Source organism: Anopheles bellator, chromosome 1 (genome assembly GCF_943735745.2).
Source record: "Anopheles bellator chromosome 1, idAnoBellAS_SP24_06.2, whole genome shotgun sequence".
Classification (NCBI taxonomy): domain Eukaryota; kingdom Metazoa; phylum Arthropoda; class Insecta; order Diptera; family Culicidae; genus Anopheles; species Anopheles bellator.
The window spans coordinates 49,085,471-49,102,664 of NC_071285.1; the positions used below are offsets into that span (position 1 = coordinate 49,085,471).

At 46.0% G+C, this 17,194-nt stretch overlaps 2 protein-coding genes across 2 annotated transcripts in view; one reads left to right on the forward strand and one right to left on the reverse strand.

Moving 5' to 3' along the window:
* The window catches only part of LOC131215773 (transient receptor potential cation channel trpm), a 41,862-nt gene extending 29,608 nt beyond the window's left edge, over positions 1-12,254 (forward strand). Inside the window, exons 9-23 of the mRNA XM_058210170.1 lie at positions 1,758-1,914; positions 2,008-2,155; positions 2,235-3,269; positions 3,351-3,503; positions 3,919-3,984; positions 4,662-4,718; positions 5,942-5,971; positions 6,694-6,834; positions 6,905-7,062; positions 7,150-7,340; positions 7,434-7,679; positions 7,743-8,584; positions 8,675-9,206; positions 9,282-9,410; positions 9,480-12,254. Of these exons, the coding sequence (XP_058066153.1) occupies positions 1,758-1,914; positions 2,008-2,155; positions 2,235-3,269; positions 3,351-3,503; positions 3,919-3,984; positions 4,662-4,718; positions 5,942-5,971; positions 6,694-6,834; positions 6,905-7,062; positions 7,150-7,340; positions 7,434-7,679; positions 7,743-8,584; positions 8,675-9,206; positions 9,282-9,410; positions 9,480-10,624 (5,030 nt within the window). The 3' untranslated portion in view covers positions 10,625-12,254. The remainder of the gene's footprint in view (positions 1-1,757; positions 1,915-2,007; positions 2,156-2,234; positions 3,270-3,350; positions 3,504-3,918; positions 3,985-4,661; positions 4,719-5,941; positions 5,972-6,693; positions 6,835-6,904; positions 7,063-7,149; positions 7,341-7,433; positions 7,680-7,742; positions 8,585-8,674; positions 9,207-9,281; positions 9,411-9,479) is intronic.
* A 138-nt stretch (positions 12,255-12,392) lies between these two features.
* Positions 12,393-16,423, reverse strand: LOC131215774 (integrin alpha-PS3-like). The gene is made up of 6 exons (XM_058210171.1): positions 16,245-16,423; positions 15,495-15,868; positions 14,694-15,425; positions 13,522-14,629; positions 12,590-13,460; positions 12,393-12,517 (listed from the first exon to the last, which is right to left on the reverse strand). Exons 1-6 carry the CDS (start codon positions 16,421-16,423, stop codon positions 12,473-12,475), a joined length of 3,309 nt encoding a protein of 1,102 aa, XP_058066154.1. The 3' UTR covers positions 12,393-12,472.
* Between the last annotated feature and the right edge of the window lie 771 nt (positions 16,424-17,194).

Genomic DNA, 17,194 nt, shown 5'->3' on the forward strand with positions numbered 1-17,194 from the left:
TCTCACCACTGCTTGCTAGCTACTTGGCATCTTTGGACGAAGGAAATTCATTAACCTTCTCAACGATGACCTGTTTGCCCGTGGGTGTGTTTGTTTTCGTTCTTCATTTCCAAATGCGTAGGGCGTAGCCGTAGTTGAACACCGTTCGGGCTTACACCTTCACTTAACCCGCTTCGACCCCCCGTACTCCGGTGGCCTTCGGTGGGATTAATGTCGCTGGCACAACTATCCTGACTCCGGCATCGGGATAATGGAAGGTTAATTTTGAAATATGGGCATCATTCAGGTTGGCTTTGTTTAGAGTGTATTGTTTCTCGCCCTTCTATTACGGTATACTTTTTACCCCTCGATCCGATACATCTCTCCCTAAGTCCCGAGCTGGGACGATGTGTCCCTTTTTCTATTCCCTTTGTAGACGAACAGCGTAAGAGGGCGCTCTGTCCAGGTATGACAGGGAAATTGATTCACCACAGTCCTGTAGAATCCTATCATTTGCAAAATTGCAAAATCTTCAATCATACCGAGTGGCTTGGCGCTACCGGTTGAGAGTAAGTTCTCACTTTAACCCACTAGACACACCTACGGTCCATTGTTCTTCACTAAGGTCGAGGGACAGATTGTTATCCGCTAATGATAGGTTAATTGGATAGACCGGATGGAGACGTGACGATAAAGATCCTTGAAACGGTGACAGTGCCGGCGATAAGGGTAACGGCGTCCGATCAGTAACGGCCGGCCTTCAGCGCGGCCGGAAAGATTGATTAGCTCCGTACGGGTGCCAGTAACGAAGAATTGATTTGGGAGCAAAATCTACACAAGTGCCCACCACGCCCACCTTGAGGCGAAACCTTGTTCGACGTGGCCGTACCATAATGATGATGAATTTAGTGTACGAGTGCTTTTCTTCAGTAAATATGATTCGCCCATACGTTTCTGGTTGGCAACACAACGAAAGTCAGCTCACAGCCTAACGAGGCTGGCCCTCGATTAGCTGCATGTGGGGTGATTAATTAAGTTACTTGTTGGGATCTCTTGCCCGGTGGCCCGAGGTGCTGGGCAGCCAAGCGCCACCTCTCCGGACTAAATATGTGGCCAGATGCTGGGCGGCTAGGTTTGTTACATTTTTTTTCTGGGTACTAATTTAATTCATTAAGAAATATTGTAGCCAATACGGATTTGGATCGTTCGTATCGGTTGTCTGACATATGCTCTCGTGGTTTAGTTAGTACGGTAGGTTCGTTCAATCTTACGAAGTGTAGATTTTAGAGGTACCACATCTCGCGTACCGACGAGTCCGAAATTATGCGCGTGAAAAAAGGAGTTTTCTTTATATTCCTATCTCTGCTTGTCTGAGTGGATTTTGTGTTATAAATTTTTTTTATTGTTTCCGTACTCCATACTATCTCGTTGGCTGTCGTGCAATGATGTCGTGCAAGTGCCCCAGAATGGTAGCCTATCACAATGTCTTTTTAATGTACTATCTTCAATGCGATCCCTTTCGCTCCAAGTCTTTCATGTTTGTGTTTTATCCCCAAACTCGTATATTCTTAGCATTTTTCCTTCTAGTTCCCGCTGAATGCTCTGTCGAACTGACTGTTGTAATCCCTCTGGCGGCGAGAGTGCTTAGTACACTTTTTGCTCCTTCTGCGTTGGGGTTGATGGTGCGACAGTATCTGAACCCGCTCTGTCCTGTCTATTATCTTCTTGACCTCTACACCGATATCTTTTCTTCTCTTCTTCTCGTTCTTCTTTCCTAGTTACTCACTCGAGCACCCCCGTAGTATGCTTGGTAATTGAGGGTGGTACAAACACAATCAGAGCTGTGCTAGAGTACGTCACCGATAACCCACCGGTACCGGTAGTAGTATGTGATGGGTCAGGCCGGGCAGCTGATCTAATAGCGTTTGTACATAAGTAATGCACCTTTATTCTTCGGCTCTCTGGCAACAGCCGCCACTCGAAAAACCGAAACCACTAATTGTGAGGGGCTATTGGCTACGGTTTCAGATACGCTTCGGACAACGGCGAGCAGGTTGCGCTGGACTCGATGCACGAGTATCTGCTCGGGATAATACAGAAAACATTCGAGGTTAGTTCGGAGCAAGCGGAGCAGCTATACCAGGAGCTTCTGCAGTGTACGAAGAACAAGAATCTTGTGAGTACGGGGGACTTTAACGGGGTTTCTGCTGCTCAGCACGACACTGAGACCGCTAACTTTTTCCAATTTTGGACAGATAACGGTATTTCGGATACAGGATCGACCGGAGGGCAACATTCAGGAACTGGACCAAACGATTTTAACTGCACTTTTTAAATCACAGCACCTTAGTCCACCGGAGCAGCTCAGCCTGGCACTCACCTGGAACCGGGTCGATATTGCGCGCACGGAGATCTTCGTCTACGGTCAGGAGTGGCCCCACGGTTCACTGGACGAAGCGATGATGCAGGCGCTCGAGCACGATCGTATCGATTTCGTGAAGCTCCTGTTGGAGAATGGCGTTTCGATGCGAAAGTTCCTGACAATACCGCGGCTCGAGGAACTGTACAACACCAAGCACGGGCCAGCTAACACGCTCGGGTACATTTTGCGTGACGTACGGCCCCACATCCCGAAGGGCTACGTCTACACGCTGCACGATATCGGCCTCGTGATCAACAAGCTGATGGGTGGTGCGTACCGGTCGTACTATACGCGCCGGAAATTTCGTCCCATCTACGCGAAGGTGATGAACAGCTATGTCAACACGCATCGGAAACCGTCCACCTTCCAGCGGTCGGCCGGTATCAATTCGATGAGCCTGGTGACGGGACTGTTGCCGGTGACTACCGATATGGCGTTATTTGAGTTTCCGTTCAACGAGCTGCTCATCTGGGCGGTGCTAACCAAGCGCCAGCAGATGGCGCTACTAATGTGGACACACGGAGAGGAAGCACTGGCAAAGTCACTGGTCGCCTGCAAGCTGTACAAAGCGATGGCGCACGAGGCAGCCGACGATGATCTGGACACGGAAATCTACGAGGAATTGCGCAGCTATGCGAAAGAGTTCGAGAGCAAAGGGTTGAAGCTGTTGGACTTTTGCTATCGGCAGGATGCCGAGCGCGCCCAACGGTTGCTGACTTGCGAGTTGCAGTCCTGGTCCAGCCAGAGCTGTCTCTCGTTGGCCGTTGCCGCCAATCACCGTACGATCCTGGCACACCCTTGCAGTCAAATCATTTTGGCCGATCTGTGGATGGGAGGACTACGCACGAGGAAAAATACCAACTTGAAGGTAACGGGGTGGGCAGAATCGGAAAGGGATATAGGATGTGGATATGATGGAAGAAGCATTTCGTATGCTTCCATTCCTTAGGTGATACTGGGACTACTTGTGCCGCCGTTTATTAAAAAGCTTGACTTCAAGTCGAAGGAAGAGCTGCAACAGATGCCACAGACCGAAGAGGAACACCTTGAAAACCAGTATTTGGACTACGAGGATCGCGAGAAAAAGGATCCCGACGCAGAGGTAAGCAATGAGTGACACCACTGTCCCAACTTCAGTGGTTTTTCGTAAGGCACATATCTTTGTCTTTTCTTCTAAATAAGTATTTTGCAGTGTACATTGTGAAGTCACATGATGTTTAACTATTTTCCTTATCCTCTACGGTGCTAGAGTCGGTTACGATTTAACTGATGTTTATATCTTTCTCTCTTTTTCTCTCTTTTCCCCGTAATGTTTGTACCGATAACCGTACCATAAACTTGTTCTTCTGCCTAACACATCTCCGAATGAAACTGATTTCGGGGCGAAATAATAATTTTTTACCAATAAATAAACAAAAACATAAAATTTCCAATTGCTTTGCGTGGGCTCAATGATAATTCGTAATTTCATCACTGATTTTACCCCGGATTCCGCTTCTGGTGTGTTGATCCTTTAGAAGGCCCTTTTAAACTCCACTCAAAGTACGAAACCAGCTAGCGAAAATGCAACTCCACCACCACAGGTACAACCTACTGTAGCCCTTCTGGAAGCTCACTAGAAATGTTGTTCTTTCTCGCTGTCACTTCCTTGCTGTACTGTTCTTCCTCTCTTATTCTATTCACTCTTCGGCAATGTATTGTTTTTCTTTCGATCTCGAATATTCCATTATAATTTGGTGTGTAACTCCTGATTGCTTGAACATCCCCCCTTAGGTGTTCCAGGATCCTTAGGCTCTAAAAGTGTGAAACATCCATCCCCAATTGGTTTTAAAGAGAATGTAAAGCTTTTATGGATCCCTATTTGTAGCGTAATATTTCTCCTACTATTAATCCTCAGCTTGGAGTTTCTACTGCACATTTTTATCGTACTATTCACATTTTTTTCCGTAGCAACATCTAAGGCAGTTTTTCCAACACGCAACACGTGATTGTCCCTCTTACAATATAACCTGCACACACTTTCCTCGTTTCCGCGACCCTTCTTGCCAAATGTTTGTCCTTCCAATCTGGCCCTTGCCTATGCTTGATGTTGTTTCGAAACTTCTCGTATGTACTATCGTCACTACTTGTAACCGCTTACCGATACTGGGTAGATTGTGTATGGTACTTTTTGTTTTCACTCATTTCCTTGTTCGTTTCTTGTTCGTGTGGAGTGTTGTACTACGAAAAAAGGCCTCATCTATTGTACTTTTCATCCTAGGCGCTTCTGTCCGATACGTACTCAATGAAAGATACCAAAGTGCAGGAGAACGGAAAAGTAAGTGTGGCTGTCGTAGTGTGTTAAGTATACTAGACTGTGTAGTACTACATTGTTTTACGGTTTTATTTCTAAAGAACATTTACCAGAAATCATCGCTTGGACGCCGGGCGTCGTGTCCTTATCGATTGAGCCTAGCGTTGGAAGCAAGAGTTTCTGTTATTTTTTGACACCTTTCACCATTCTGCTCACTAACACACGACGCGCACACACGTTGGCATAAAGGACCACTGCAGTGGCCGATTTTCCAAATACATTGCAAACACGTTACCGTTCAAATAGCCATAGATCCCTCAACTCATTCTTCACACACAAAATAACATGTTTATGCCACCACTTCGCGTAGGATCGTTTATGTTCGGTTACGTATGTCCTACATTGCCCCAGCATTGCTACATTTAACATGGTCTAACTACAGTTTTCATGCAGAGCTAGTTAAAATCGGCATAGAAGAGACACCTCTACTTCTTGTTCTGTTCGTTAAAATTTGTTCCACACGATTTGTACGCTTTGGAGATTTCAGAGCTCTGAAAAGTGGGGTGAAGCTGTTATACAAACGAACAACAGCATCTGTATCTACCCAAATTCTCGTGCTTTTTCTGTGTCCTGCTCCCGTCTGTCGTTTAAGCTTCCTGCTCCTTTCTGCTAGATCGTTCCACCTTCATCCTGCCCGCTTTGGATATGGTGCTCTCTTTATATCTTCCTCGCCTCTGTACCTTGTCTCCATCGTTTCTTGTTGTGAATGATTCGAAGTGTTCGTCTTTGCCGTGCCGAATGTACACAATGATTTCCAGTGATTGTAACCTCGGTATTTTTCCTTAGTTTTTTTGTGTGTGAGGGTAAAAACGATGTTGACTAAAATCGTAATCGTGGTTGATCCAATCTTCCACCATTCACAAAATTTGCTCCGCACAACATTGCTCCGAAATTGTACAACACGAGACGCACCACTTTTGCTGGTGTTCCAGAGCTTTAGCTGCAAGATATCGTGCGTGCGGGCGTGCCGTGGTTCACTTCCTGGAACTATTTGCAATACCAATGACAATCAGTACAACAAGCAGAAACAACAACACAATCACAATGGCTTACCTTCGCTTCTCGAGCAAACAGTTTATACAGATGAACCGCAAGTTTTGTATTCTCGTGTTCCGGAAATTGAAACAAATGCACAGAGTTTGGTTTTAACTTAACGTACTTTCGTATTGATTCCCACCTCCCCCTAGGTAGGTCTGACCGGATGCTTAGGCTCAAAAGTTAGTCCGCAGTACTTTTCATTATGCATTCATTCGTCCTGCAGCATTGTGGAAGTTTCTTCGTTTTAGTTCTCTATGTCGTTACGAATGCCATTTGTTTTGCTTAGCTTCAACATTGCATCGTTCTCTGGGATTGGTTCCATGTAGTTGACTCTAGTAGTTCTATCCACATGTAAATGAAACCCGCAAACTTTCTACGATTCGCGATAGTTGAAAATGTTACACTTTTTTCCTTTGAGAAAAATCGAAAACAGCACTTTAAAAAAGAAAACAGCAACTTGGAGAAACCTCGGGTGTGTCAATTTAGGATTTTTAGATCATCATTTAGCATAGCGTATAGCACCATCACAGCATGAAACTAGAGTCTAGCTACAACACCTTTAAAAGTTTTCTGTATCATAAGATGAGTCATAAAACATGTCAAACAGAGCCAAAACTGCCAGTTTTTTTTATTACTGATCCAATTCAATCGAAATTCAACGTAAACAAACGTCTTACTTAATTAGAGTGAATTGTTAATAGACGCTTTGCATTTATCGTTTCTTTTAGAATTCACATTTAGTTAACAAACATGTAGATCAAAAGCTGCTTGCTGGTGGGTGAACTATGTGATTTTTCACAGTTTTGCACGATTTTTCAACTAAAAGCCAGCGCAGGACGCGCGCTTCGAATGAATGTGGGGCTAGAAAAAAGTGCTAATTTAAATTGTTCAACAATTTAAGGTCTCGCTAACAGACTCAGAGAACACACAGTACAAGGACTATATGTACGACAACGATGTGCGCCAGCAGCGACCCCTGAAGATGAAGAAGAAAATCTACGAGTTTTACACCGCACCGATCACGAAATTTTGGGCTGATTCCGTAAGTGTACCGGTTGAGATTGTTCGAAGTTTACCCACGTTCATTTCCATCCCCATGCCACTCTCAACAGATGGCCTACGTGTTTTTCCTGGTCCTGTTCACGTACACCGTGCTGGTACGGATGGAGGAAACACCGAGCTGGCAGGAGTGTTATGCCATCGCCTACATCACCACGCTTGGTTGCGAGAAGATACGGGAGATAGTATCGTCGGAGCCGGTGGCAATATCGTAAGTGCGAGTTCAACCGTGGCCTGTGCCTGTGGTGAATTTTATCAGAAGACATCGTTTGATGAAAAACGTTTTTCTCCGGACTAGCCACAAATTTTCCGTCTGGGCCTGGAACATGTGGAATCCGTGCGATGCGGCGGCAATCATATTTTTCCTGATCGGACTAGCCCTAAGGCTTCGGCCGTATACGATGGACATCGGTCGAGTTATCTACTGCGTCGATAGTATCTATTGGTACTTGCGGATATTGAACATTTTAGGTGTAAACAAATATTTGGGTAAGTGTTGGTTTTCGTTAGGGAAGTAGAAGGTGTACCCATTGTCCGACGTGCTTGCACAATGCTGGCGTTGCTTTCCATTCCCGCCCACAGGACCACTGGTGACGATGATGGGCAAAATGGTGAAGAACATGATTTACTTCGTGGTGCTTTTACTGGTGGTGTTGATGAGCTTTGGTGTTAGTCGGCAAGCGATACTCTTCCCGAACAATGATGCCAGTTGGCGTTTGGTGCGTGAGGTTTACTACCAGCCGTACTTCATGTTGTACGGAGAGGTGTTTGCTGACGATATTGATCCACCTTGTGGCGAAGACCCATCCCAACCGCCGTGTGTTACGGGTAGAGTATTGTGTGCTTAGTTTTGTTGTTGCAATCATTAACCATTCGGTTCGCTCGCCGTAGGTCACTGGGTAACACCTATCGCCATGTCGATGTATCTGTTGATTGCAAACATTCTGCTAATCAACCTGCTGATTGCGGTGTTCAACAACATCTTCATTGAGGTAAATGCCGTATCACATCAGGTGTGGATGTTTCAGCGATTCACGGTGGTGATGGAGTACCAGCAGAAGCCCGTTCTGCCTCCGCCGTTGATAGCACTGTGCCACTTCTACTCGCTGCTACGCTACGCGATACGCAAAGCGAAGGGGTTACAGGAATCGCGTGACAATGGATTGAAGCTGTTCCTCGAAAAGGAGGATATGGAACGATTGTACGACTACGAGGAGGAATGTGTCGAGGGTTACTTCCGCGAACAGGAGGTGCTGTTGCACCAGTCGACGGATGAACGCATTAAGAATACGGACGAGCGGGTTGAACATATGGCACAGAAGATCGAGGACATCAACCATAAGGAAAACGTACAGAGTACCGCGGTGCAGAACATTGAGTTTCGATTGCGCAAGGTCGAGGAGTCGGCCGACCAAATTCTTGCCCATCTAGCTGTGATACATCGGTTCATGTCGGCGCACACACTCATGCAGGAAAATATGCAGGGTTCGACGAGCAACGTGAGTGCAAACGTGGCGCTCGGCGGTAGCACCGCTGCCATTATGGCCGATCAGCGGGCACGTACGATCTCGGAGAGTGACAGCTTTATCACTCCGGCACCTCCGGCACAGCGCAAGAAATTTAACCGTTCACTGACGGAAGTACGGCCTGATGCGTACATTTTCGATGACGGTATGCACTTTGAGGTGCGAACTGTGCCGGAAGAGAATGAAAATGACCGCTCACCAGAACAGGTAACCCTTCTCTAAAAGCTCTATGTCGAAGAGCTCAGTTTGCTTCGGTTTGCCTGTTCAATTTAACAATTAATTACTTCCTATTTCTAGTTGTCTCAAGATGTGGCTCGGGATCGGAAATTATCGATTCGCTCGGAAGACTCCGAACTGTTTCCGGGGAATGCAATGCAGAAAACACTTTCGCCAACAGAATCTACCGGTGCCGCCATCAAATCGTCTCCACCGCCCGCTCCATTACCCGCTCCACCTCCATTTCTTAGCATTCGACAGGATACTGCTAGCACCGAGAGCAAAGACACTCTTACGCCCCTGGAAGGAGCGGACGATAGGACACTTGTCGGTGACGAGCCCGTTGATGAGTTGGTTGACGCTAATTACGAAGGCCTCCGACAACGCACTGGTCGCCGCCGGAACTCATCCATGTGTGGACCGGGAACGATTAGTGCAGGCACATCGAGAGATGCTCCCGGTATAGTTGGCGCGAGTGGACGACGGAATTCGGAGAGTGCATCAGGTGGCGGGATCGATATTAACAAATCCCAAACGAGTCTCTACCAACTCAGTTTCGCGAAGCGACAGCATAGCGTTACACAATCGGAACCGGACAGTGGCAATGAACAGCGTAAGTAATTGGGATGCTGAGGCATTGGCTAATGTTTCACCGTTTTCGTTTTTGTAATGCCTGTTTACTTTACAGCTCCTATTCAGCGGACGGTTCCAAAGGGACGACACTTACTGCTTCAAATACACACCGAGTATACATCAATTACGGATGAGTTGGAGAGTGTTTGTCATATGATTGCATCTCCCACCAGTTCCTTAAGAGGTAACAACAGCGGAATCGCTACTGTCGTACGTTGTATTAATGCTTTGGTGCAAATTTTCTTTCCACCAGAAGACCGTAAGAAGAACGTGAATGCGCTGACCAACCCAGAGTTTGCGGCCATGATCGAAAAGCAGCATTTGAAGGAGTGCGAAGACAGCGACTACATGATGATGGAAAAGTTGCTTCAAACACGCTGTTCGGTGGACGATAGTGACGATTTCTTCGATGACTCTATCGCTGACGAGCACGGACCGCGGAAGATGCTTCGGCGCGAAACGGCCATCGAACTGCCGGTGACTCCGTCGAAGTCGAACATTGTCTCCCTGGCGGACAGCAGCCAGGGCAACGAGGACTACGCGCTGAAGAACGAACGTGGCCAGGTGCCTTCGAATCGCAATTCGATGCGATGCGATTCGAAGAACTCTCCCCTTTCGCTGTCGAGCCAAAACTCGCCGCGTAACTCACAGTATATGCCGGCCACCTACCTAAACCCGTCCTCGTTCGATGCTGCCAACCGTGCGTACAAAAAGTCGTGCGAAAGTCTGCAGAAAAACTCTAGCACCGACACGGAGTACTCGCTGCAGCCGTACCGGTTCATCAAGCAGAGTTCGAACGAAACCAACAGTTCATTCAACATCGACAACTCCTCCCTGACAAACGATCCTTCGATCGACGGCGAAACGAGCCTCAATTCGACCGTCATCGAAATGGTTTCAGGTACAGCATCGACGATCCCAGTGCCGGTGACGGGGGCGGCACCGGGAACGTCGACGGATGTCGTAGGTTTCCAAAGTAAACGCACCTCATCGTTTGGTAGTGGACCGCAGCCAACGGAACCGCGGCCCGGCTTTGTGCTTAAGAAGCAGTTCAGCATAGAGAAATCTGGGAGCGGCGGTGGTGAGCGCTCCGGGTCCATTCCGGAGGGTTTAGAGCGTCTCGGCCCCACACCGCTGACGGTGCCGAGCAAACCGCCCCGCACGACCCGATTCGCCGACAACCTAAGCGTGCTGGGAACGAAAAGTGTGCTGTCTTTGCTCAAGGAAAGTAGTTCCACCAGCACGGAAGATACGTCGCACAACGATCGGCGGGATCCGGCCACCATCCCGTGCATCAGCACAAACCTGGTGCAGGACGAAATAGCCAAACTATCGTCCAACATCAAAAGCAGCACGGACGAGGATACTGAGCCGCCGATCAATGAAACTATGTGCTGATTTTAGTTGTGACCCTTCTTTAGTGGGGTGAATGTTAGCGTTTTGTTACAGGTATGGGGCGATGATTTTGGAGACAAGCGGTGGTTTCTCGAACACCATCGCCTCTGATAATTGTTAAGAAATCTCTCTCTGGCTATCTGTCCCCGATGATTTGTGTTTGTACTTAAAGTTGTAAATTTGTGGTGCAGTAAGAAGTAAAATTTTATTGAGAGCGATGATTGGTGAATTTTAGCAAGTTAGAAAATGATTTTATAGTCGATCGTTCACTCGATATGCAATTTCCTTATGTTTAATTTTTGCGTTAGTAAATACAGACCCCCGGCATAATCGTTCACGCACTGTGTTATTAAACGTCTTCACCATTTCCCAAAACCGATACCACATATCAAGCTGATTTTCTGATGATCAAAGTAGACTCGTAGTGCGGATAGTTACGGTATTCAGTTGTAGCGGTGCTGTGTGGCAAGTGAAAGCCAAAAATACGTTTACTGTTGCAAGGCGAAAAACCGAACCGTTTTGATGAAATATTTTTTTTAGAATAATAATTACGGTGTAGGCATTAGATATCGTAACGGAAGGAAGGGCAAAATATCGATCAGAAAAAGCTGTTGAATGAAAACGGAAAACCGAGCTGCAGGTGGCACTTCAGAGTGATTCATAAAATACAATCAACGTTAGGTTTTAGAGTAATGAAACGATCGAACCTTGAACTTTTCGAACAGTTTGTTAAAGGATAGCGAGTAGTGTATTGCGACGAACAGCCATTCGGAATGGAAGGGAGAATTGTCTCATGTGTTGTTTGTTTTTAAGATGGGCCCATGCTGTTGTACGTTAATGTTTTATTCAAACTTTAAATTGCTGTGTCTCCCAAATTTACATTTGCGCTTGCTTACGGCAGAGTTTTGCGCGAGTTTTGCGCTAGTTGTGCGCGAGTTGTGTGCCGCAATGTTGTTGCAATCATTACTTCCTGCGTCGGGTGTTATTGTGCATTGGCTTTTGCGCCAATGTCAAAACGAAAACGAGATAGGCTGTCGTTACTTAGCTTTATTGCAATATTGATAACGTGCTCTTCACATTCGGATCCCTTCAATGGTTTACGTCAGATTTAAACTTTGGCTTACGCTTAACTTCAGCCATTTTCTTTTCGATGGATGGCGATAGAGAATGCTTGATGGTGGTGCCGTAGTGCATTGTAGTACTTGCTATAATTCTTTTCCTATTACCAAACAGACGACTCCCGGTGCTAGCGATGACGCATGGGGCAAAGAATTTAAAGTTGTTGGAATTAATAATAGATGAGGTGCGAATAATTGACATACTAGAACAGGAATCGATCGTTTAGCAAACCGTTGACGTATGGGCTAATTAAAATTAATCGACTATAAGATGACGCACATTCTCCTTCTTGTCTACGTGAATTGTACTAAAATGTGACAATATTATGGAAATAACTATAGCCCTGCGACAGTAGGCAGATACGGTACCAGAGGCGGAGTACTTGTTGAACCGATTACGGGAGATATCTGTTGAAACGAAAGAGTTGGTTGTGGTGTGGTTCGCAGAATTTGTTGATCGACAGTCATTGTTTCGGAACAGTGTGAACATCTTTGAAACAATAAATTTACCAGTGAATGAAGAGAAAGTCAAAGTGCGTGTTACTAAGCCATTTGAACTAACTTTGGTAAGGCCGGGTGAGTAAAAGTTTATTAGTTTACATTGTTTATTAGTTTCGGTACTTCAAATTAGTTCGGTAGATACAAAAATCGGTGTATTTTTTGCGGGTGATATTAATATGCTTGCGGCAGTTAAAGCTTGAACGAAAATTAAGATCAGTCTTGAGTGGTTGTCTTAAAAGCTGTCCTCCAGATCTTCGGTGATATCGATGAACTTGCTCTTTAAAGAAAAAGTGCAAGATTATTTAAAATAGTTTCACTAATCCAAAGAAGTGGCAATAATCGTACTGACCTCCCGGTGACGCTTCCTTAGCTCTTGCCTCATAGTGCGCTCGAAAAACCCTGTCCGGTACATGGCATATGACATTAGCATCAATATGAAGAGCCCTCCGAGCGACGAAGAAACATAAATCCAAATTGGTGTGCCTGGGTTCACATTTTTATACACGACCGTTTTCGGATTGTTGCGAGAAATTTGGAACGTTGTCCCAGCGTTGCCTGTGTCCTTATGCAGATCGGTAACGATCTGTGTTACGAAAATATTCTTTTTACCCTCGAGGCACGCGTCAATTGCGTTCAGATCCATATTGTACCGCAGTTCGACAAGTATTGGTGCTCGATTCGATCGGAAGGGGCCAACGCTAGCATTCAGCTGGATGCACTCTATCTGGACTGTGCTGTAAGAACAATTGAAAAATATTGTCCGATTGGGTGGTAACGTTTCCTCCGAACTTAATCCTTGTGGTCTGGGCGGAATCCAAAGGTTGGATCGTTTTGGTCGAGCATACGACATTTCCAAAGTCTGCTCAAGGCTTAAAATTTCATCAGAAAATCGTTCACTATCCGGGTTTGTTGATGTTCCGTTGCTGTTTAGGACACCTTCCGTGAGTGGCGTATCTAGCGATAGTGGAGTTACAGGATCATAGCCTTCGAAGCTCATCGCATTACCATCGTAGCTTCCCTGAATGCCTATGCTATCCAGTGTGATAATCTGGCATCGTTTTTCTTTCCCTGAAGCATTGGAAACGTATACTAAAGGAATGTCCACATGAAGCAAAGCATCATGCATTGCACTGGGCCCGTTGTTGTGCAGGGAAACGCGATGTGTGACGTTTAGAACGCCATTCTGCTGATCAAGATGAACTTCTCTGGTCGACGTTTCACTGTGTGAATAAGAAGTAATTATTTTTAAAAGTATCCGGGTTTGCTAAAAGAAATGCCTACCTGATTATTTCTACATCACAAACCTCCTGGAGGATCAAAACTTCCTTCATTTCGTTATCCGCGGGACTTCGTTCGTCGCTGATCGTTATTACCTTTGCTCGCACCTCCAACGAGTTCATACCACCCAGCTGCGTCATATCGAACGTTAATGTGTGTTTGATAATGGATGATTGTTTGAGGGGAAAACGACCGTTCAAATCACATACTATGCCCGACTGATTGCTGCCTGATTCAATTATATTACAGCCTGGCAACAGTTTTGCCAGCTTCAAATAAGTCGGAATGGTAACGTTCAATTGCGGAAGGTAAGCACTTTCGGCAGTGTTGCCAATCTCTATCTCCAACGTGGCAGTGGAGGTACTACCGATCACATATGGGAGTGCTATATCCTTCCACTTGAGGCTGATCAGCTTGAGATCCGAGAGACACACATCCTTGGCACAACCCGTAGTGAAGGAAATTCTCTCGATGACTTTATTGCTAGCACTTGGGTCGAGGAGGGCACAATGCTTGCAGAAGCGATCACCTTTCGGAGGAAGCGATAGCTTGTGAAGGCTGAACTCTATCTCGATCGTGACGGGTTGAAAGATCGTATTTTGGGAGGCTTTCACTGAAACGTCATGCTCTTGGCAGACAGGATGTTCGCCTATTGTAACCGCATCCTCGTATACGTTGGCACCGTTACTATCGATCGTGGCACGCCCCAGCAAAGAATCCACTGTTAATATATATTCCACTGTGATGTCATATGAGGCTTCAATCGGAAAATATCGACTCCAACTGACGCATATTTCTATCGAGCCTCCTTCGACTGCTAGCTCATGGGCGGTCGAGTTAATAGACGGAATGACCCGCACGACAGGATACGTCCTGTATACGTAAACAGAGTCGCTGTTGGGAGCCCCGATGGCCAGATCATTGTATCCGTTGCCATCGAAATCGACGCCGCGTGAAAAGGCATAACCGAAAAAAGACCGCGACGATGGGTTAAGTGGATTAGTTTTAGGAGAAGTCAGTCTCTGGCTGGCCTTCGATGTTATGCCACTGGCGGACCCAAGATGTATGTACACGACTCCATCATCCTCAAATGGTGCTCCTACGGCGATATCTAGATGACGAAAGGGAGATGATAGCTTACTAATAAGCTCGGTCTTAGGGTCTTCATTTCTTACCACCGTATCCGTCGCGATTGATGTCTCCAATTCTTCCTAAGCTCGTACCGTAGCGTCCACTTAGCTCAAAGGGTGTAGACAGAGTAGTTTGCAGCTCAAAGTTCAAACCGTCTTGATTAAGGAACACATACACCACCCCATTTTCATGCTCCATCGTCCTGCTATGCATCGGGGCCCCAACAGCGAGATCCGCCAATCCATCACCATTGAAGTCTTCCGTTGATAGGGCATACCCAAAGTACTCCCCAGTTTGCTGACCAACGAACGATCGATGCTGCCTCATAGCGGTCTCGTTCTGGGCAGACACGTTAATGTAATCAAAGATAATAACCTCACCCAGCTGCTGACGCGCTTGTGGAGCGCTGGCCACGTAGAGGATCGTGCGGTTCCTTAGAAAGCGTCCGGAGTTGACGGCGTATCCGAAGTAGGAGTTGGCTTTTAAACTCTTCAAATGTAATGGATTCGGTACGGTGCTTTCGTGGAAGAAAGGGGTGGTAGAAAATTTTCCACCGTTCGGCTCGAAATAAACGTTTCGCCAGTGCCAAGGAGCGTCTTTTGAGAGGTGCCTGGGCCGTTGACGATACCGCATGACAGTTCCACGCCAATGCATAACTCCCGGAGCCCCGATCAGGATTTCCCTTCCACTGTCGGGGATGTGTACGCTAAAGCCCAGCTCACCGAACATGTAGTTGTACATCCTCGTCGTGTTGTTGGTCCTGTACTGCTGTTTGCCTTTTTTAGTTGACATTGCAGTCGTTAGTAAAATGCTTCAAAAATAGTCAAAAACTAATAGAAACTTACTCATGTATCGGAGGGGTTTGATTTTGTGCAGGTTTGTTGGCTCGTCAAGTGCTACGGTGTCCCCACTGAGATAGCAAGCCCCGTGCAGTAAATACGACACCTCGAGATCGCCAATCGCTTTCGGAGCACAGGCCACGAACCAATCCTGATCCGAGGCCAGTCCGTCCACCGAGGCACCAAACATTTGATAGTCCTTCCTCTCGGAACGTATTTCATCGAAGTGCTCCTCATAGTTGGTGTTGCCCTGCCGGTCGAAACGGTATTGCCAGCACGGAGAAGTTTGCGTGAAATTGCACCGAAAGATGGTTCCAATCTCGTTGATATTCCGCTGAGACTCGAGGTCCGACTGGGCACGCGGTGCTCCGACGAGAACCCTATCGTAGAGGCCAGAGATCGGGAAATATTGTTTCAACACTTTTGAACACTTTTGAGCGAGCACATAAAATGTATGATCAGGTTTTTATCTGACGCCTGGCACTATGAACCGCTTTATCGAAGCGCTAGGGTGCGCCAGCGTATTCGTCGCATAATGAATCATAGTGCGAAACGGATGAATGAGCGCAAGTTCCTCACGAGTCGTTCTACTGGCGTTACGCATATCAGTCTGACGCATGATTTGGACGAGCCGTGCGTTGTATCAGCTGTGTTCTGTACCATTTCCTGGAACGTTCCACTCATCTCAATGGCTTCTGTTCTTTTGTTAACTAGACGATTTACTTTATATACTTTCAACACGATCACCATTCTTACCCGCTTTTCCGTAGACTGATGGAAAATCCAAAATACGAGCTTCGGGTCTGCTCCTTGAAGGTTTTCACTAACGGCTTTTGGAACACATAGTTGGGTTCCGGGGACAAATTGAACCCGTGAACGATGTGTAACGAATGTAGGGCCAACGAAAATACTATCAAATGGTTGATTGTAACCATAGCGAGAGACAGAGTGTGTAGATATTTCTTAAACGTTGAAAAAGATTGGTGAATATAATGGAACATTAATAAGTTATTCCTTTTGTTCGCTTACTTCTTGAATTTATGCAAATATCATAGCACTTCCGAACGGAAGATAATTGTGAATAGAACTTTTAGAAAAACTTTCACTTATTCGTCACAAAGGGCGTCACAATTTCTCTGACAACAAAATACTTTGCCAAACTTTGCGTTCTTCTCGAAGCAAGGTTCTCCGCAAACTAAGCGAGTGAACCGCTTACGCAACGTCTTTTGATCCAGAGCCGCAGAACCATGTACAGAACACTGAACGCTATGAGAGCGCATTCCTTCCGCCTTTTCAGACGTCAGTTATCTCAGAGGCTCCATTATGATGCATTTTGAGCCTATCTTTTCGCATTTTATGTCCGGCGTCCTTGTTGGATGTAAATATGGTCATTTGAAGCCGGCATGTGATATTAATTCCTTACATTCAAATTGTTTATTTGATTGCTTAAATTCATTTGAATTGCCTTACTCAGTGTTCTTTTTAATTCTTTTTTCCTGTTTTTTTTTCCACAGTGTCCTTTTCAATAGTTCGTTTAATTTAATTGAATAGTACGATAAAAAGCAAAGAGCAATTTTCTTCAGCATTCCAATGTGGCTGCGTGCTTTGGCTGCGCACTGTGAAGTGATTGTTTGCTTGCAACATTGCATTGCATTTTGTGTGCGAGTTTTGAATTTCGATATTTAAATCTTAACGGTTCACGTTGT